Genomic DNA, 20,923 nt, shown 5'->3' on the forward strand with positions numbered 1-20,923 from the left:
TGTCAATTGGATTTTAGTTCAGCAAATTCAAAGTTTGAGTTATTATTAGGCTCTTCTACTTCCTCAGAATTTATCTGGGTCCAGGACTTCAGCTCTTCATCATTATAGCATTGCCAGAAGGGCATTTGGTCTAAGTGTTATCTAAATTGTTGCTGAAAGTTTCACTGTTAATACAACTTGCAATCTTTTTTCTCAATGGTTTTTTCCCTTCATCTTTATATTACAAACTTGTGGATTTTGGTGTCTTATCAATAGGATGCTTCATCTTACCCAAGGATTCACTGCAGGGCTTCTGCTGTAGGTTCTTATTACCCTCTTCTGTGGCAGATCCATGGCAAGTAATTGAGCTCTTATTTTATAAGCCAAATTTATATATTTCTTAAAATCTTATATCAGCTTTCATTCCTCTATAACCCAGAACAGTGCAAGAGTAGGACTGGTTATAAATGCCACCTGGTTCTCTTTGCTTGAATATATTGTTTCTGTTTTTACTTGATTGTAGTGTTCCACCTTATACATACTTTCAGGTGTAAATCAGGGTAGAAACCATAAACTTCCTGTTTTTAAATCCCCGAGTCTTCTTGGCTATATTTCTTAGCTCTTGGAGTTTTGAAAATGAGCCGGGAGCCAGGAAATACATCTCAGTTGATGAACTCTTTCCCCTTTAGCTGGATCATTGAGACTGCCTCTGTTTTCTCATAATTTAATTCTTGGGCAGTTTGAACTACGTGATGACCAAATGCCAGAGGTAGCTTGAGTTTTTAGTTGACTTCAGAATTAGTTGCCTCTTTCTTAACAGTGTTAGCCAAAATGGTGAGACTATGATTAGCTGTGTTTTGCTAATCTGCCCATTCCTGAACTAAGCAGTGTGGCTAAGGAAAGAGTGCTGTAGTTAGCCTGAATCATGGGTCCACTCTTGTGGCAAGGCAGTTAGGATTAGGTAATGGATGACTGCTCCTGGAGAAAAAGGAACAGGTGTATATTAATAAGGATAAACTTGGGCCGGCACCGTGGCACAGTAGGTTAATCCTCCTCTTGCAATGCCGGCATCCCATATGGATGCTGGTTCTAGTCCCGGCTGCTCCTCTTCCAATCCAGCTCTCTGCTATGACCTGGGAAAGCAGTAGAAGATGGCCCAAGTGCTTGGGCCCCTGCACCCGCTTGGGAGACCAGGAAGAAGCACCTGGCTCCTGGCTTTTGGATTGGCATAGCTCCAGTCATTGTGCTCATTGGGGAGTGAACCAATGGACGGAATACCTTTCTCTCTGTCTCTCCCTCTCACTGTCTATAACTCTACCTCTCAAATAAATAAATAAATCTTAAAAAAAAAAAAAATAAGGACAAGGCCGGTGCCGCGGCTCACTAGGCTAATCCTCCGCCTTGCGGCGCTGGCACACCGGGTACTAGTCCCGGTCGGGGCACCGATCCTGTCCCGGTTGCCCCTCTTCCAGGCCAGCTCTCTGCTATGGCCAGGGAGTGCAGTGGAGGATGGCCCAAGTCCTTGGGCCTTGCACCCCATGGGAGACCAGGAGAAGCACCTGGCTCCTGCCATCGGGTCAGTGCGGTGCGCCGGCCGCAGCGCGCCTACCGCGGCGGCCATTGGAGGGTGAACCAACGGCAAAAGGAAGACCTTTCTCTCTGTCTCTCTCTCACTGTCCACTCTACCTGTCAAATAAATAAATACATAAAAATTATAAAAAAAAAAAAATAAGGACAAACTTTCTGATCTAAGTGACAGCACAAAAGAATGCATAGTGTTCCTAATACAAGTGTTCCTAACTGGTAAGCAGCTGTCCTCCAAGTGAAGGTTCAGAACACTAGGGTCTTCCATGTTATGGCTTCACTATATATCATACATGGCTTCCACTGCAAATATGTTCATCTGCTTCAGGGTTGTGAGGAATAGGGAGATGTTGGAAGACTGTTCATGTGATGTTTTCATGGGCTGATATATTCAGGAGCTAGAGTATGAGTATATCATTTCAACTCACATTCCACTAATGACAGAACCTAACAGGCACACTTAACTGGAACAGCTAACTCCAAGAGAGGCTGGGAAATGAGATCTGATGCCCAGAAGAATCTAGTATCTGCAAGACTATGGTATGTTTAAAACTAAATGTTATTTTACCTCTCTTTCCACATATAGAACATATCTTAACCCCAGGGAGATAATCTGAAGTTCTATCCAGTTACTGATTAGGCTCAAAGTCTAGGGTTTTAGGTAATACACAGTCATCATCATCATGTACAGATATGATTCAGGGCCAGTGCCGTGGCTTAACAGGCTAATCCTCCGCCTTGCGGCGCCGGCACACCGGGTTCTAGTCCTGGTTGGAGTGCCGGATTCTAGCCCGGTTGCCCCTCTTTCAGGCCAGCTCTCTGCTATGGCCGGGGAAGGCAGTGGAGGATGGCCCAAGTCCTTGGGCCCTGCACCTGCACGGGAGACCAGGAGAAGCATCTGGCTCCTGGCTTTGGATCAGCGCGATGCGCCGGCCGCAGCGGCCATTGGAGGGTGAACCAACGGCAAAAAGGAAGACCTTTCTCTCTGTCTCTCTCTCACTATCCACTCTGCCTGTCAAAAAAAAAAAAAAGAAACATAATAATGATGAAATGTTGCACAAGCATTTTATGACCCATCTCCCCTGAAAGTGGAAAAAATTCTGATGAGATTTCAATTCTACTCTTTGGAAGGCACTCCCTTGGGTATTATTCTGTATAGTTCCTGAAACCACTCTATGAAATGTTCTTTGCCCACTATTTTCCATGGCCACATACTATGTGCGTATTACAAGATGAACTTCTATGCTCTATTTCCTACTTAGGCAAGTTTGGGGTCAGTTACCCCACTGTTTTAAAACTCAAATAATGATATTTAAGCTGGCTCATGTTTTGATTATTAATAAAATTTGTTCAAAAACTTAGTCCTCTAATCTACAAGCCTAAATTATTTCTTTTCTTCCTTTACTCCATGCCAGTTTCTCTAGAACTGTATCACACCCACTTTAAGGCCATTTGAAATGGCTCTGGATAATATGAACAAACCGTTCACTTTTGTTGGAGGAGTACATTGTAAGGGAACTGTACTCAAGAGCTCTTCAAGTCCTGACAACCCCCTTTTTAAAAATTATTTGAGGACTCAGAAAGTCAGCTTTTCCAACTCTTTCATACGTTCTTATATAGCTTCACTTCTGCTAATTATTTACCGAGTTTTCTCTCTTAAGTAAAATTTTGCTGAAAAGAAAATATAAAAATTCAACACACACTATTACTTTTAGTCTTTTCAACAAATTTCTTCTGGAGATATCTCAACAGATAGATGATCTGCTTTTGAATTATTCCAGGTGACAGTTTTACAGGTGATAGTTTTACTACTTGGACACTGCACAAATGGGTTTCCTTCCTGCCTCCAAATCAGTTTCTTTACTATCTGCAGACTCATCATTAAGCCAATGCAACATACTTTATGTTAATGCCCTGGCTGTACCCAATTTCTGGCACTGATTTGATAAATTATGGTCATTCCGGTTCTTGTAACATAATCCCAAATCTCAATTGTCTCTCTTGCAAGAGTCTACTCTCAATTGTGGTTTACTCACTCAATGTTCCTTCTCTCTTCTGGCTCTAGGATTTCTGATATTTAATTTTTAAGGTCATTATGTTCACTTAGTATCAAACTGATGGAGAAAGAGTAAAGAAAGGTAAGATTTCTTTAAGACAGCAAATGAGCATATCACTTCCAACATATTTCAGACCAGAACTTAACACATGACCATAACTAACAACCAGGTAAACTATAAAATTTAGTTTAACAGTGTGTCCAGGAAGAAGAAATATTTCATGAGTGCCTGGTCAGTCCTAAAAGAAAATTAATATTGTCTAACAATAACAGAAAGTCACTCCAGTGGCATTGTCTGGTCTAGCAGTTTTTATCTTATCTTATTAGTCCTTATCCTAACAGTTCCACTATTCAAAAGAGCAAGGACTGATTTTCTTCCAAGTAATGGGATTCTTTTAAAGAAACCATTTTTGCTAGTGTGATAGGTACGTAAGTTATAATGCAGAGGTTGCTGAGCTCATTTTGGAGAACCAAGGAGTTTCTAAACAGAGACCACTTTAAAGAAAGTTTATACAGGAAAGAAAATAGAGTGAAAGCTACAGAAGGATGATAAAAGGAACCCGAATTTTTGGAGGCCTAAAAACAGAAAAGATAATACGTGTAAGGGTGAGAGGGAGAATGAAACTAGAATGTGGATGGAAGGTTAATCTTACATAAGAGTAAACAATTTCACATTCCTCTGACACTAGAAAAAAAGAAAGATCAGAATATTTCTAGAACTTGGGCAATGGAAAGAATTTGTGCTTGATATTAATGGTTTCAATCTTGTCTTGACATTTGAAGTAAAGTTATATAATGAAATGGGGCTGGAATTTACATACTGTAAAAAGTATTTTGATGAAAAGGGAGAAAAAAAGTGCTGAAGAGGGATTCAGCTGAAATTACAGAACCTAAATCTATACTGGTAAGATACACAATGTAGTGTTCTTTTCTACATTGGAACTCAACAACCATTGTAGAAAAGGACAGGTAGATGGTTAGCACTTTGTATTTACAATAATACTTATTACAGGGTAAAGCCCCTGGAAAGAGACTTTGATTTCATGAGTTAGGCACACAGTAGGCAAATGATGAATTTTTGCTTCAATGAATTGATTTAGTCATTGCCAATTCTGCTATGGTACTCTGTAGAGTACTGGCAACTGTCCACATTTCATGTGGTATGCCAGTGCTAAAAAGAAGAAAAATGCTTAAAAAAAAAAAAAAAAGTCCGGGCACACTCAGCTAAATTTAGCAGTCTTAAAATGGCAACTCTGTCAGTTGAGACATACTTTCTATCTTGTGCCAGTACATCTGTCTTTGATGTTTGCTGCTTTTTCCTTATGCCACCGTACTCACACTAGACCAGAAACGGATAATTCTGAGTTCAATAAGCTACACTATCGGTTTCACAAGTCCTGCAAGTTCTTCAGACACTTAAAAAAAATAAACTCACAAGCCACATTCCCCCGTCCCCCATTTTCGTTCCAGAAAAAAAAAAAAGTGATTATTTACGACGCTCACGTCACACACGAAATTCGTACCTACAAGGAGTGCCCAGCCAGATCGGGGTCACTCAGTGCATCTCCTGAGTCTGCCTCAGTTCCCTCAACCTTCTCCTCTTTGCAAACTTTAGGGCTATAGTGATTCTAGACGTCTAGTCCACTTCCGTCATACAACACGTGTGTAAACTCAGGTTCAGGAAGTCTGAGTCAAGACTTAAACTTAGGCTAGAAGGCTTCCCTCTCTTGCACGAGGCCACGTCTCAAGAGCCAAAGCTCTAACTTTCGATTTGGCGGTGAAGAAAATGGCCAGGAATGAAACTACGTGCAGCAGTGCAGAACGAGGCCCCACCTCCCGGATCCGGTGGCCCCGGACTCCCGCGAACCAAGCGTCCGGCCTGCGTTTCCGCACCCGCTTCCCCCGCGGCCCAGGGCCCGCCCCACGCACCGCAGCGCTACGCGCGCGAAGGCTCCCGGCCGCGGCCCTGGAAATCTCACTTTCGCCTTTCGGCCGCTCGCGCGCCATCGCTCAGGCGACGGCTGATGGCGTCACTCGCACTTCCGCCTGCGGCTGCGTTCTAGTCACAAGCCAGGAAGGAAGAAGGGAGGGCTGCAGGGCAGTGTGTGGGGGAAGTAGCGAGGAAAGAGAAGAAACCCGGGCGCTCGCGGGCGTTCCGGCAGTACCCGCGGCTCCCCCTGCGTCCCCGCCGCCCGCCTTCGGCAGGCGCCCTGAGAACACTTCCCCCGCGTCTTCTCAGCCTCTCCTTCTCTAGGTCTCCCCGTCTCCCTCGGCTCCTCACCTCCCCCTCCTTGCTCCCTCACGCTCCCTCCCTCTCCCTCCCTCCCATCGTCAGGCTCCCCGCCCTTAGTATCGCGAGACGAGGTGAGAGCTGGCGGAGCGGCGGCGGCGGCGGCGGCAGTAGAGGTGACCGAGGCGGTGGCGGCGGAGGCGGCACCGAGTGCTGTGTCGGCCCCGGTGCGGCCGAAGTCGCGGTAGAGCGTAGCCCCCACGCCCCTCCCCCGTCCGCGCCCTCCCTCTTTCCCTGGGGATGGAGAAGGCGACGGTTCCGGTGGCGGCGGCGGCGGCGGCGGAGGGAGAAGGGAGCCCCCCGGCGGCGGCGGCTGTGGCGGGCCCCCCCGTGGCGGCGGCGGCGGCGGCGGCGGCGGCGGAGGTCGGCGGCGGCGTTGGCGGCGGCAGCGGGGTTCGCTCGGCCTCGTCTCCTCGTGGGATGGTGCGAGTCTGCGACCTGCTCCTGAAGAAGAAGCCGCCGCAGCAGCAACACCACAAGGCCAAGCGGAACCGGACTTGCCGACCCCCCAGCAGCAGCGAAAGCAGCAGCGACAGCGACAACAGCGGCGGCGGTGGAGGCGGCGGTGGAGGAGGAGGAGGTGGCGGCGGCGGCACCAGCAGCAACAACAGCGAGGAAGAAGAGGACGACGACGACGAGGAAGAGGAGGTTTCTGAGGCAAGGGCCTGGGTTCCCAGGATGGAGGGAGGAAGGGACCTCAAAGGATAGGGGCCGAAGGTGGGAGGGGACTGGCGGTGGGACCGATTCCAGAGGGGCGATTTTGGTTAGGGACCAGGCTTTCGACTGCCCGCTTGCTTTTCTCGGCCTGAATCGTGAGGTGTGGGAGCGTTGGGGGGGGGGGTGGCTGACACGTGGGGGTGGGAGGGACCCGGAGTCCACAGAGTTGGGGAACAGCATGTTATCGTGGGATGGTTCCCACGGTGAAGGATGGAGGGAATTGATTCTTGATTTGCACACCCGGGCGGGGTGGGGGGTGGGGTGGGGTGGGGGCTCCGCTGGGGCCAGTAGGGCCAGCTCATTCCCGGGGCGGGGGCGGGACCAAAGCGGGAGGGGTAAGATAATAGGTAGATGAGTCTCTTGGGAGCCAGCAAGGGGTTGATACCTTTCTCCCAGTTGTGAGATGGAGAGGTGCAGAGGAGGGGAGGAGTGGAGGTAAGGTTGTAAGGGACCCAAGAGCTAAGTATTTGTGTATGTGAGAGACACGTGAGAACCTGTACTTTTCCATACTGTTCTGCAGCAGTTTTTTTTTTTTTTTTTTTATAACTATGGTGACTGCCGAAGTAACTTTCACTTTGTCGATCTCTCAGGGATTTTGGATGAACCGTTCTTACATCCACATATATTTATGAGCAACTGAGTGGATGAAAAATATTTCTCACATATACATACCTATCCATCTTCAAATACCTCCTTAATGGAGAAAGAATTAAGCTAGGGGCTGTTGTTTCTCGAATAATATGGGATAGACAGCCAAGCCGGTCTGCTTTGGAGCCAGGCTTGGTAATGGTGAGTTGGAAGGCGTCTTGATTTGTCCTAGTGATCTGGTTTCATAATAACAGTTCATATTTTTTTTTCCTGGGTCCACAGACAGGCGGCGTTGCAGGACTTTATTCCTCCAAGAAAGCCTTAGAACGCAAAAGCTCAGTAAAACACACTGTACAGACAGCCAACTAAGAGTTAGCCTTACGAGTTAACAGTTCTTCAGTTCTCTTGTCTCCTACATGAAATGGAAACTAGAAAAATCTTGATCTGGAGAAAGAAATTGCAACTTAGAGACAGCAGAGGAAAATAGCATTAAAGGCTGATTTTAAACTTAGTTCTAAGAACAACTGAATTATCTGGAAATACCACTTTCCTTGTATTCTCTCCTACATAGAACTTATCTTGGTACAAGGCTGATTTTCTGAAAGTTGCACTTATTGCATCTGAATTCTGTTTGAATAGACAAATAATCCTTTAAAGGGTTTTTGAGGCTTGCCTGTTGGAAGACTAGATTCTATTTTACCTCAGAATGAAGTTATATAGGTAGAGATGTAAGAGTTGAATTATGTATACCAGAAAGATGGACCTGACTGCTGTTACATTGTTCGGCCTGTTGTATTCTGAGGATAGGTTTGTATTGATGGATTTTGATTGGCCTAATTGGATAGTTCAGGAGAGTGTGTTCAGGCTGCACTTGACACAATGATGAGAAAGATGTGATTAGATCCTTATCTCCAGTTAAATCTATATGGGACTTAGGATCCTTCCATTGTATGATTCTTCTCAGAGGTGGGAAACATTTTAGAAATAGTCTAGCCCAACTTCTGTATTTTGAAAATGAGGAAAACAAATCTTAGAGGAAGTGGAATCATAGCAGGTAGTAGCAAAAGTAGAAATCAAAGTTTTCTGTTGTCTCAGGCCAGTACACCTTTTAATGATAATTTATTTTCTTACATTTCCTTCTTGACCCCTCTAAAAAGTATAGGCACTGAATTACAAGATAACTCAATGCTGCAGGTGTGGGCAAAATACCAGTATTTCATTAAGATCTTAAATTCACCAAAATTTCAAGCTCTGGTTTGGAACAAGATCATGATAATTGAATAATATTTGCTGGAATATTTTTCTGCAGTCTCTACATACCTAAGTAGTTTAGTACTTTGGGATGTGGCCCAATAAATGAAACTTTTTATAATTCCTTCAATTGTGAAGTATGACCATAAGCCTATAGGTATGTTAATTTTGTGGATCAGGTTTATTCTCCTTGGAAAATAGTAATGGCATATGTTGACCGACCAATTAGAGGAGTTTGTTACTTTTTTGTTCTTTAATGTGCTTTATTCTGTCTCCTACATAGTGATATAAACAATAAGTTTGTCATTTATCATGAAGATGAGTCAGGAAAAGTGTTAGAAAATGCAACTATTAAAAAAGATCTATACAGGAACTCTATGAGGAATGAGCAGATAGAAAGCAGTGCAGTTTGTCTCTGCACTGGTCTCTAACTTTTGACCAAAGTAAAGAAAATAAACCTCATGCTTACTGTACACTGTAGGCTCAGTTAACAAGTTGTGCAGTGTTTCTCTTTTAATTACTATTTTCCTGATGAGTCAGCAGAAGGTGAACTTCCTAGAGGTAGAAAGCCTTACGCCTAAAATCACAGAATTTAAGTCCTTTTTCTAATTCATCCTGTTGTAGGCTCCCCAGTTAAAAAAAATGTGAATATCGTGATCCTGAATTTATCCTTGCAGTAAAAGTTACACAAAAGAATATGAAAGATTATAGTTTGCAATACTTAACCTGAAAATTAATTGATAACTTTTTAATAATTAATTTTTTAAAAAACTAATTTCATTATGTATTTGAGAGGCCTATTAGAGAGTGCAAACAAGCGTGAGCACATCCTTCTGCTGGTTCACTCCCCAAATGGCTACAGTGGCAGGGGCACAAGCACTTGGGCCATCTTCTGCTGCTGTCTCAGGTGGATTATCAGAGAGCTAGTTGGGAAGCAGAGCAGCCAGGACTCTAACCAGTGATCATATGGGGTGCCAGCTTTGCAGGTGGCCTCTTAACCTCCTGTGCCAGAATGCCATCCCCAAAGATAATTTAATGGAACAAAAATGTGTAGATTTGCAGTGAAGAAATGTTAAGTAGATATTCTCTGTATCTGCTGAAAGAGAAAAAAATGGAAGGAAAGGAGACTTAATTTAAATAACAGTTTTATATTGATATTAAAGAACTGAAGTATAATTCTTACTAGAGTAGGTTATTGTGAACTAGATTTCTCCTAAAGGATTTCAGAATAGGATAATCATGTTTCAAGTAATTTTTATAACTCTGGATGTACCTGGAAACGAAAGATCAAGAGCTCTATTCTCTCCCTTTCCCCATCTGTTGGAGACAAAAACCTTTAAATCTAAATTTGAAACTGCACAATTTTCTTGGCTTTCAGTGGGTAACTGTCCCATATGGAAAATAGAAATGAATTTCCTTAACACTACTTTTCAAATTAGTGAACTAAATTAATTAAATTAAAAGTGTTGAAATTGCAGGAGTTGATGCTTCATTTCAGAAATAACATTGCATTCTATTAAATGCATTTTTTAATATAATTGATGTCAGTTCTTTCTAAAGCAGAATTCAAGGGTGGGAATTTACTATTAAAAGTTTAAGAGTGACATTTTTGTTGAAGATGCATAAAGTATAAAGACGGTAGGAGTTGATCCATTTACTTTTTGGGTGTTCTGTGCCTGTAAAGATTGAAACCTAGTGAAGAAATTTTAGACAAGGGAAGCTGGTAAATTAGTACTGACTTAGTGTTGAAAGGATTTGTGAAGCTGGGGAGAATCTGTTTATACACAGAAGAGGTAGGGTTGAGAATGAGGAAGAAAGAAAAATTATTTCAGAATTAGATTGTTTCTTGAAGAACACTTCCCAGCTTTTTTTTTTCCTTAATGAAAAATGCTATGTTCTGGTTTAATTCTTAGGATCCTAAATTAGTTCAGAGAAACTTGCTTGTTCCTGGGTTTCATCTCTTAATTGAGTAGCAGTATTTGTAAGCTAGATGTTAAGATCTTTGAAGCAGTCGTTCTGTCTTAATTGTAATTATCTTGTTTTCTGTCTTGCTTAAGCATAGTACTTGATTAAGAAACATTTTCAGTGAATAACTGGTACTTAGGGAGTATTCAGAATTCATTTAGGAAAGCAAGAGAAATAATGGAATTTATTCCTCCTTTTCTTGGAGCCAGGGCCTCTGAACAGCTGAAATTTGTATATATTTCTTGATTCTCTTAACGTTGGTGATATTTTGTAGGTATTAGGAGGAAAGACAGTTTACGCAAATAGGCGATGATTATTGAATGTGTGGTAAGTGCCTTCAGCCTCCTAGAAAGATTTAAATTTAAAATTTAAATTATTTTTTTAACTTTTTGAGGGAGACAAAGAGGCTGAGACAGAGAAAGAGAACCCCAGTCCACTTGTTCACTCCCCAAATGTGCACAAGGGCCAGGACTGGGCACTGCTAAAGACAAGAGCTGATATCTCAATCCAGGTCTTCTGCACGAGTGGCAGTAACCCAACCACTGACGTTATCAACTGCTGCCTCCCAAGAAGCTAGAATCAGGAGTCAGAGCCAATGATTGAACCTGTTAGGGTCTCAGATGCCTTGACCCACTTTGTTAAACTCTAGGCCAAATGCCTGCTCCAATATTGAGATTTGAAAAACATAATAAAAATATTTACTTAGTGCCTACTGTGCATGAAGGCTAGGTAATGATTAAGAGCATGGACTCTAGAGCCTGAATTCAAACCCTTGGTCCATCATTTACTTTGTGACCTTAGTTGGGCAAGTTACTTAATTTCTCTCTACCTCTGTTTCCTCGTATGTGAATGGTGATAATAGTAGATCCTACTGTAGCATTTTTATTAGTTAAGTGAGTTACTACAAATTTCATGTATTAGTTGTTTTCATCATAACCCTGTGAGGCAAGCACTGCCATGTTTACTTCACTCCAATAAATCTTTGGTGTTCCCCTACTATATGCTAGGTATCATACTGTACTGGATGAACAATAGTGAACAAAACCATTTCAGACACATTGATTTAAAAATGCACCAGTGAGTAAATACAGGTTTAGGGAGGTGTGAGAGTGATGTTAAATTGTTAAATGTATACCCTGAATAAGGTGTGGTGCATTTCATAAGTATATAAATATTTGGAAGTTTGGAGGAGACATTTTATAGGCAAAGATAACTGGTTTAGAAGGGCTTTAAGTAACTTTATCAGGGTCACATAGCTAGTGTCAGAATAGGATTTTTTTAAGATTTATTTATTTATTTGAAAGGCAAAATTACACAGAGAGAGAGGTCTTCCATCCACTGGTTCACTGCCCAGTTGGCTGCAACGGCTGCAGCTGTGTGGATCCGAAGCCAGGAGCAAGTAGCTTCTTCTGGATCTCCCACGAAGGTGCAGGGGCCCAAGGACTTAGACCATCTTCCACTGCTTTTCCAGGCCATAGCAGAGAGCTGGATTGGAAGTGCAGCAGCCAGGTCTTGAACCGGCACCCACATGGGATGCCGGCACTGCAGGCAGCGGCTTAAACCACTGTGCTACAGTAGCAGCCCCGAGAATAGAATTTAACCTGGATATATTTGATTCAGAACCTGTTCATTTATTTATCAGTGTGTTCTGTTATGTTGTATGATGTTTAGTACTGTATCTCTGATGTCGGCCTTTTAGATAATATTGATACAAATTCAGATTGTATAGAGGAAGAACCTTTCTGGAAGCAGGGCAAGCATTGAAAACAAGTCTGTTCCAAACTTTTCTTACCTTTTCACAAAAAAAAGTACAGATAAATGTATCTATATTCCTGCCATGTAGAGTTAATAATTCTTAACCAAATGAAAACTTAATATTGAAAACTACTCTCTAAAGGCAACCTTTTGCTTTTCCCTTGCCTTTTAAGATTTTTACTCTTCAAAGTAATCTTTCCTTATTAAACTAAAGAAACTTTTTTTCTTTAAAATAGGGTTGTTAACTTGGGGTCTAAATAGGCAGTTAATACCTAGAAATTAAACACAGGATTTTGTTGAGGATACTTAAATTTTTTTTTCTTACCATATTATGTGTTTGAAGTTTCACTGGATACTTGGGGAAGTCTAGGGCCTGTTCCTCTCTACCTCTCACTGTGTTATTTTGAAACATTCTCAATGAAGAGGTAGTAGGGAATCTAGAAACCATTTATTTGGATTCTTTAGAGTTTCAAACTGCTTCTAAGAATGTAATGTAACAAAGAGGCTTATTTATAAAGCAGTAGGTCCAAGATTGATCTGTCTGCTAACTACCCTAATATCTATTCTGTTTTCTCTTAAATTATGTTTCCTACCTTGTTGTACATTATGTATTATGAAAGTCTTACTATCTTCTACTAAATTTTCTGATCTATGAAGTAAGAGTATTTCATAAATATTTCCTTATTTGCCAGTTAGTCTGAATTATTTGGGATCTCACACCTTAATGTAACAGAATTTATTCAAGCTATTTATACTGTACTCAAGAAAGATGTTTTAGACCCCAGTTTTTGTTTAATCTCGTTGCTACTAACCTCAGCCACCTAATTGGAGTTACTGTTAGGAAAATTTCAGTGTTGAATAGTCTAGAACAACACATTTTGACTCTATAAATTCACTAGGCTGTTTGTTAGACTGCTTCTACTAGCATCTGAGTATGTCACACAATTGACTAGGTAATTTTTATGTCCTTGAGGAGGTATAGTAGCTTTTATGATGGCAATTTATTCTGAATTTTTAGTTTAGTGGGTTTAAAATTGTAAATGTGGATGCTTTTTAATTTTTTCATGTTCAACCAAGGATGAAAAGGAGTTTCCACTTCACGGTGGTGTGTGAAGTAGTGCCTACTATATATATCTCATATATATATATATATATATGTATATGTGTGTGTGTATATATATATATATATATATATATATATATATAGGCAGAGTTATAGAGAGGGGTATCTTCTATCTGCCAGTTCAGTCCCCAGATAGCTGCAATGTCCAGAACTGTGCCAATCAGGAGCCAGGAGCTTCTTCGGGTCTCCCACATGGGTGCAGGGGCCCGAGGACTTGGGCCATCTTCCACTGCTTTCTTAGGCCATAGCAGAGAGCTGTATTGGAAGTGGAGCAGCTGGAACTTGAACCGGCATCCATATGGGATGCCGGCATTGCAGGTGGTGGCTTTGCCCACTACACCACAGCACTGGCCCTGCTGATATATATTTGTTAGGACCAATAATAGGCACCAACATCCGCAGTAACCTATGCCATTCCTAAGTATGTTGAACTTCCATCTTTTAAAAAAAACAAATTTGGTAATTATGAGTGCTTTTCTAATCACGTAAACGTTACCTCTGGCAGAGTTATGTCCATGTGTTTGCTACCCAGAAGCAAATGCCCTTCCTAACTTACAGTGTTTAACTTTTTAATATTTGCCTTTAGAAATTTTTTATTTGTGAGGTGAAGTAGAGTTGTGCAGCAATATAGGTATCACTTTATTGTTATTTATAATTTGACTTTTTAATTTTGGATAAGATCTTGAGTTTTATTTTCTCAAAATTAATATAGACCTAATTATTGAAAGTGTAACTTAGATTGCTGTCCATCATCTAGAAAACTCATAAATGTTATATGAAGGTTAGCATTTTAAGTTTACATCTGAATGTAACTAGAGATCCAGGAGAGTGAGGAAGAAAATATGTAAGGATGAGAGTACTGTTTGTTTGTTTTGACTCTTTTTTTTTTTTTTAATTTTTTTAATTTTTGACAGGCAGAGGACAGTGAGAGAGACAGAGAGAAAGGTCTTCCTTTTGCCATTGGTTCACCCTCCAATGTCCAGCGCGGCTGGCACACTGCGGCCAGCGCACCGTGCTGATCCGATGGCAGGAGCCAGATGCTTCTCCTGGTCTCCCATGGGGTGCAAGGCCCAAGCATTTGGGCCATCCTCCGCTGCACTCCTGGGCCATAGCAGAGAGCTGGCCTGGAAGAGGGGCAACCGGGACAGAACCCAGCGCCCCGACCGGGACTAGAACCCGGTGTGCTGGCGCCGCTAGGTGGAGGATTAGCCTGTTGAGCCACGGCGCCGGCTTGGATGAGAGTACTTTTAAGAATTCCTGTTGGAGCTAGTATTACTTGGTGTTTCCTTCACTGCCATTTATTTGTCACTATTAAAGTCTAAATGTTAAACATAATCAGGTTATTGCACTGGTAGTTCATATTCATCTGATTGTTCTACTTTAGCCTTTATCTTGTCCCCATGGTTTTTCTAGAGCTACTTGGGCTTCTTGGAGAGGATAAATAGATTGGGAAATCTTTTCTATGTCTTTTCTATTGCTATCTTAAGTTAATTTATTGACCACTTATTTCAAGTCATCTGTTTGCGCCCTTGGGTCATGATTTCCATCATTGTCTTCCAGAATGATAGACCCATTGGTGCTGAGCTTGGGAAATCGTCCATATGTGATTGTTGAGGTTTTTTTTTTTTTTTTTTTTTTTTTAAATTTTTTTTTTTATTTAAAAATTTTTTTTTTGGGCCGGCGCCGTGGCTCAACAGGCTAATCCTCCGCCTTGCGGCGCCGGCACACCGGGTTCTAGTCCCGGTCGGGGCACCGATCCTGTCCCGGTTGCCCCTCTTCCAGGCCAGCTCTCTGCTGTGGCCAGGGAGTGCAGTGGAGGATGGCCCAAGTGCTTGGGTCCTGCACCCCATGGGAGACCAGGATAAGCCCCTGGCTCCTGCCATCGGAACAGCGCGGTGCGCCGGCCGCAGCACGCTACCGCGGCGGCCATTAGAGGGTGAACCAACGGCAAAGGAAGACCTTTCTCTCTGTCTCTCTCTCACTGTCCACTCTGCCTGTCAAAAAAAAAAAAAAAAATTTTTTTTTTTTGTAAAACCAGCACAGAGCAAAGCAGATAACCATTGGTACTCTTGACATGGTCATGAGCTCTGTATTGAACTGCCATTTTTTGACCATGGAGCACATTTTGTCACAGGTAAGATCCAGGCCATAGAAGTTGGGTAGTTTTTACCCTGAATATCCTCAATAATTAGCTTAAATTTTGTAAATGAAACTTCATTCTGCTAACCAGTAAGACTCATGTCAAACACGTGACCCTGGAGGCCATCAGATGGAATTTTGGTTCCTTGAATCCTCATGACTAGTGATTTTCCAGTATTTCTGGTTTTGAACATGGCAGGTACTTTCACATACTATCAGTCATTCTTAGAAAATGAATCAACCACTTCTTGACTCCCATTTTGCTGCCTTTTGTGAGTTGCTTGTTCTTGGCAAACGCCATGGTGGTGCTCAGAGAGTCAAAAGCTATTTAGTGTTTTTTTCTTTTAATAATAAATTTTGTTATGCAGTGGATCTTTCTCAAAGCAGGCAAATGAATCATAGTGAATTGTACTGATAGGAGTAGACAGTGATAATTGAGAATAAATTGGAAAATGTTAAATAGGGTTTTATGAGGTAAGGGTAAAAATTGGACTATTTTGGGTAAATGATCTGAAATACTTTGTGCTTTTGGTAAAAGTGTAGCATAATATTGGCTGAGTTTAAATAAGATGTTGGAGATAACCATAATCATCCCAAGAAGATTATTAGGTGTTCTAATTTAACCTTTCATTTTATCCAGTCTCTTCCACCATCCCCACCCCCAATAAAAAGAGAAAGGAGCAGGCAGAAAAGGTAAGAAGAAAATCCTATCCAAAAATTAATTATTGGTATAAATTTTTTCTCATATTTTGTCCTTAATTAGTTTAAAGACATTTGAATGAAGTTATTTCAAAGGAATCTGTAGAAAGATTGGTTTTGTAGTTTTTAGTTTGGAATAAATAAATATCTATTTTCTTTTCCCTCTTTTCTGTCACTCTAAATCTCAGAACTGAGAAGAAAAGGAAGTCCTCTTGTTTGTGTTGTACCAGCTCCATTTCCAGTTCAGCTTTTGGCCATTATTGATTGTTTCCTTTTCTGCATGGAATTAGTACTGAAAATAGTCATGTTGCAAAGCCTCTAGTAGGCTCTTAATAGTGCAGGGTGAAGAGTAGGAATTATTCTTTTACTTAACATTTGTTGAGAATCTTGTACGTGTGGCTGATTTCAGTATTTAATAGTTTCACCCATATCATTCTCTGTGAAGATGAAAAATCCTATATTTTAAATCAAGCTGTATGTGTTAAATGTATATTAGTTTAAGTGAATTTATATTTTGTCGCTAGTAAAACCTTCTTCTGTAGAAGCTTAGCAGTGTTAGAATTCATTTTCTCGGGGCCTGTGGTGTGGCACAGTGGGTTAATGCCCTGGCTTGAAGCACCGGCATCCCATATGGGGCCAGTCCTGGTTGCTCCACTTCCTATCCAGCTCTCTGCTATGGCCTGGGAAAGTAGTAGGAGGTGGCTCAAGTCCTTGGGCCCCTGCACCCACGTGGAAGACCCAAAGGAAGCTCCTGGCTTCTGGCTTCAGATAGGCACAGCTCCGGCCGTTGCCGTTGCAGCCATCTGGGGAGTGAACCAGCAGATGGAGGATATCTCTCTCCCCCTCTCCCCCTCTCCCCCCCCCCCTCTCCCTCTCCCTCTCCCTCTCCCTGTCATCTCTCTGTGTAACTCTGACTCTCAAGTAAATAAATAAATCTTAAAAAAAATTTCATATTCTCTATATGATTTTTAGAAGATAATTATCACTGTAAGCATAGTCTTCTAATTAAATTTATTTGCCCCTGCCACCCATGTTTGAAACAAGGATGGAGTTCCTGGTACAAGCCAGGCTCAGACTTGGCTGTTATGACCTTTGGGGAGTGAACTGGTAGATGGAAGCTCTCTCTCTCTGTGTCTCTTCCTCTGCCTTTGGAATAAATAAATCTTTTTAAAAAATTAACAGATATTTAAGATCTAGAAAAATCATCTAGGGATTATGAGACATTTGAAGAAATGAGACATTATTTCTAGATTCATAGATTCATAAAATTTAAATCTTGCTGAACTAAAACTAATAATTTAAAACAAAGATTATTTTAATCCTTTCTAATTACTTTATTTGGAAATCTTTGTTAGCTTAAATGTGTGCCTTTAGAATTGATTCCTGATTATAAAGATCTTTTTGTTTCTGTTTTGAATACTAGTAAGGTAGAGTTTACATTATATCTCTTTTATAACTACCTCTTGGAATACTCAGTGATTCTTTTTAAGATGAGATCTATATGTGACATTTTCTCAGAGTGTCCTTGACAACTAAATTACACTGAAGAGTCATCCATTCTAATTTTATCCTGAAGGTTTTATAGTAAAAAAAGGAGGTATCTATATTAGTATGTTTGTGATTACCATAGGTAGACATCTGTTAAAATTTGGGAAATTGATTTACAGGACAATATACAGTGAAAAATATCTCTTAAAATATAGTACTTCATATAAATAAACATACTTATTTGTAGAAGCATATGTATTTATATAAACTTTGACAGAATCACAAAGGTGTATAGAACTATACAAAAATTGCATAATCCTGCTTTCCAAAATTATCATTATGTAATCTGTCTTCTCATTGTTTTTCTTTGATGTACATCAGTCAAATTATCAGGAAGAACAGAGCTGTCATTTAATAATTTTGCCTGCTAAAAGTTTCATTGATGAGCATTCTTCAGATATGTCATTTGGAGAGATGAGTCTTAGGTAATGATTGTATACTTAATTATAAAAATTAATGCATTCATGCATGTAAAAAATTCTAAGAGTATGTATGGATTTTTATCATCTTCATAGAGTACATGATGCTAACAGCTTGATATATACCAAATGCAGTAGCATCTTTCATGGTGAAAAAGGACTTTCATGGTGAATGAGGATCGCATTGTTCTCATTTGCCTATGAATGTCCCATGTTATGAGTATTTATAATCTTATTTACTTAAGAATGTTATTGATTTATTTGACTTTTTATGTTGGTAGACATTTTGATTATTTTTGTTACTGTTGCTGCTACAGTTATAATGCTAAAGTGAAAGTATTCTTTTATGGCTATTTTTGAATATAAAAATACTCCTTTTGGATAGACCCCAGAAATGGAATTGCTGGACCAGGCTGTAGGCACATATTAAATTTAATAAATATTCCCAAGTTTTACTTTCATTAGCAATGTATAAGAATGTTTTTTCCCAGATATTACTAATTTTCTTATTTTATAAAGCTTGTTAAACAGGAAATGCTTTTCATTTTCCTGATGATTAGTGACATTGAATAAATTTTTTTTAAAAAATGTATTTATTTGAAAAGCAGAGAGGGAAGAAGTAAGAACCTGCAGTCCTGTCTGCTGGTTCACTTCCCAAATGCCCAGAACAACGAGGACTGGGTCAGGCAGAAGTCGGGAGCCAGGAACTCAATCCAGGTCTCACATGGGTGGGAGGAACCCAGTCACTGAGCCATCACCCCTACCTCCCAGGTTCTGAATTAGCAAGAAGTTGGAGTTAGGAGAGAAGCAAGGTGTGACACTCAGGTATGAACTGATATGGGATGCAGGCATGTTAACCTCTAGGCTAAGTGCCTATTATTTTTTCATGATCTGTGGAAACCTTCTTCACCCTAGTATAAACTTTATTTTGATACTTCTGTACTTTGTTTCCAGAGATATACAGATCTTTTATATATGTATATATAGTATTTGGTTGTTGTATCTATTTTCTATTCTTCGCAATATCATTGACCAGTCCTTCTTGGAAAGTGCTTTGCTTTCTCCTTACATAGTATCATGTTCTCCTGTTTCTGTCTTGCTGCTCTTTGTTGGTCCTCTCTCCCTCTTCCCCACAACATGCATGTCCTTGATTATTTTAGAATCTTGTTGCTTAGTCCTCTGTCCTTTTCTGTCATGTATCTAGTCTCACCTTGTCAGGTGATTTTGTCTTGTCTTATGCCATCATATATCTGTCGTCCAGGTTTACATCTCCATTATATAAAGTTTTCTTCCTGAGTATTTGGCTTACCCTTTTGGCTACCCAACATTTTTTTCCTTTTTTTTTTTTTTTTTTTTTTTTAAGATTTATTTATTTATTTGAAAGTCAGAGTTAACACACAGAGAGGAGGAGAAGCAGAGAGAGTCTTTCATCCACTGGTTCACTCCCCAATTGGCCTCAATGGCCAAAGCTGTGCTGAACAGTAGCCAGGAGCCTCCTCTGGGTCTCCCACGCAGGTGCAGGGGCCCAAGGACCCAGGCCGTCACCTGGGCCATCTTCCACTGCTTTCCCAGGCCATAGCAGAGAGCTGGATCAGAAGTGGAGTAGCTGGGACTTGAACCAGCGCCCATATGGGATGCCAGCTCTGCAGGCTTTACCCACTACGCCACAGTGTCGGCCCGCTACCCAACATTTGTATAAACCTGTCTTCTAACACCTGATCTTCTCTTTCCTCATAAGAATATGTCAGAGTCCCATGAGCTACTATTTAGAACTCAGTGTAAAAGACATCTACATTAGGCCTTTTTCTTAATTCAGTGTAGAACTTTTAAAATAAGAAAGATTCCTCTTTGACCCTATCCATTGTATAGTGAGGAGTAGGAATATTATCATAATAAAGGCTCTTTTAGAGAGGGGAAGAATGGGAAGTACACAGCAGTCATTGATCCATATTAGTAATGAAATCCTTCTGGGCAGAAGTTAAGATAACTGCCTGGCCACTGTGTAAGTGCCTTGGTTAAATTAATTTTATTCTGTGGGAGAAATGTTTCTTTGACTTTCTGTATGTCCTTGGCTTTGTTCTTTAGGTGATTTCTTGTTATCTTCCTTGGTCACATTGAAAATAATAAATATTGGGAAGTGTGATATACTAGAAATTGTACAATTTTTGTAGCCCTCACCAGTTGGAATAGATTCAGGCCTGCAAGGTTACTTAAAGTTTAAATCATAGGTTTTATTTGTTAGTAATGTAGTTTGATGACCAAACTCTTTCAAAAACTTCATAGATTTCTATTCTATTTTCTTTAAATCCAAACCCGGGGCATTAACTATAGCAAAAGATCTCTGTTAGTCTTAAATTTTTGAAGCCTCCTAATTTTCTTAGTTACTGGTCTGCATGCTAGGTCTGTTTTTCCCTTCTTTATGTTTCTAGGCCACCTTGAAGATATCTGAAATTTGGATGATATTTCAGGAATGGTTTAATCAAATAAGTAAATTAGGAAATTTATGTATAACAAATAGTTTATTCTATAGATGTGGCTCATATGACTATGTGGGCTGAGTAAGCAGGTCTGAAATGTATATGGCAGGCAGGTTGGGAAGTGAAGGTGGTAGGCAGGGCTGAACCTGCAAATGAAGGCTCAAGCTGTTCTCCACAGGCAACCAAAAGGGGAAAATCTAGCAAAGAGAAAATTGTAGACTCAGCTGCTGTTTGGAGTCTATATACCAGGAAAAACCACGGTTTTTTGTTGTTGTTGTTGTTGTTGTTTGGTTTTTTTTTTTTTTTTTTTTTTTCTAAGATTTATATACTTGA

At 40.7% G+C, this 20,923-nt stretch overlaps 1 protein-coding gene across 4 annotated transcripts in view; it reads left to right on the top strand.

Annotated features, from left to right (window-relative positions):
- Positions 1–5,767: 5,767 nt before the first annotated feature.
- The window catches only part of ANKRD17 (ankyrin repeat domain 17), a 181,625-nt gene continuing 166,469 nt past the window's right edge, over positions 5,768–20,923 (top strand). For 2 of the 4 annotated variants that reach the window (XM_062198699.1, XM_062198700.1), the window contains exon 1: positions 5,768–6,566. In XM_062198699.1, the coding sequence (XP_062054683.1) occupies positions 6,150–6,566 (417 nt within the window). In that variant the 5' untranslated portion in view covers positions 5,768–6,149. The remainder of the gene's footprint in view (positions 6,567–20,923) is intronic. The other 2 variants (XM_062198703.1, XM_062198702.1) reach the window with 1 other exon arrangement.

This window comes from Lepus europaeus, chromosome 8, assembly GCF_033115175.1.
Source record: "Lepus europaeus isolate LE1 chromosome 8, mLepTim1.pri, whole genome shotgun sequence".
NCBI classification, from domain to species: domain Eukaryota; kingdom Metazoa; phylum Chordata; class Mammalia; order Lagomorpha; family Leporidae; genus Lepus; species Lepus europaeus.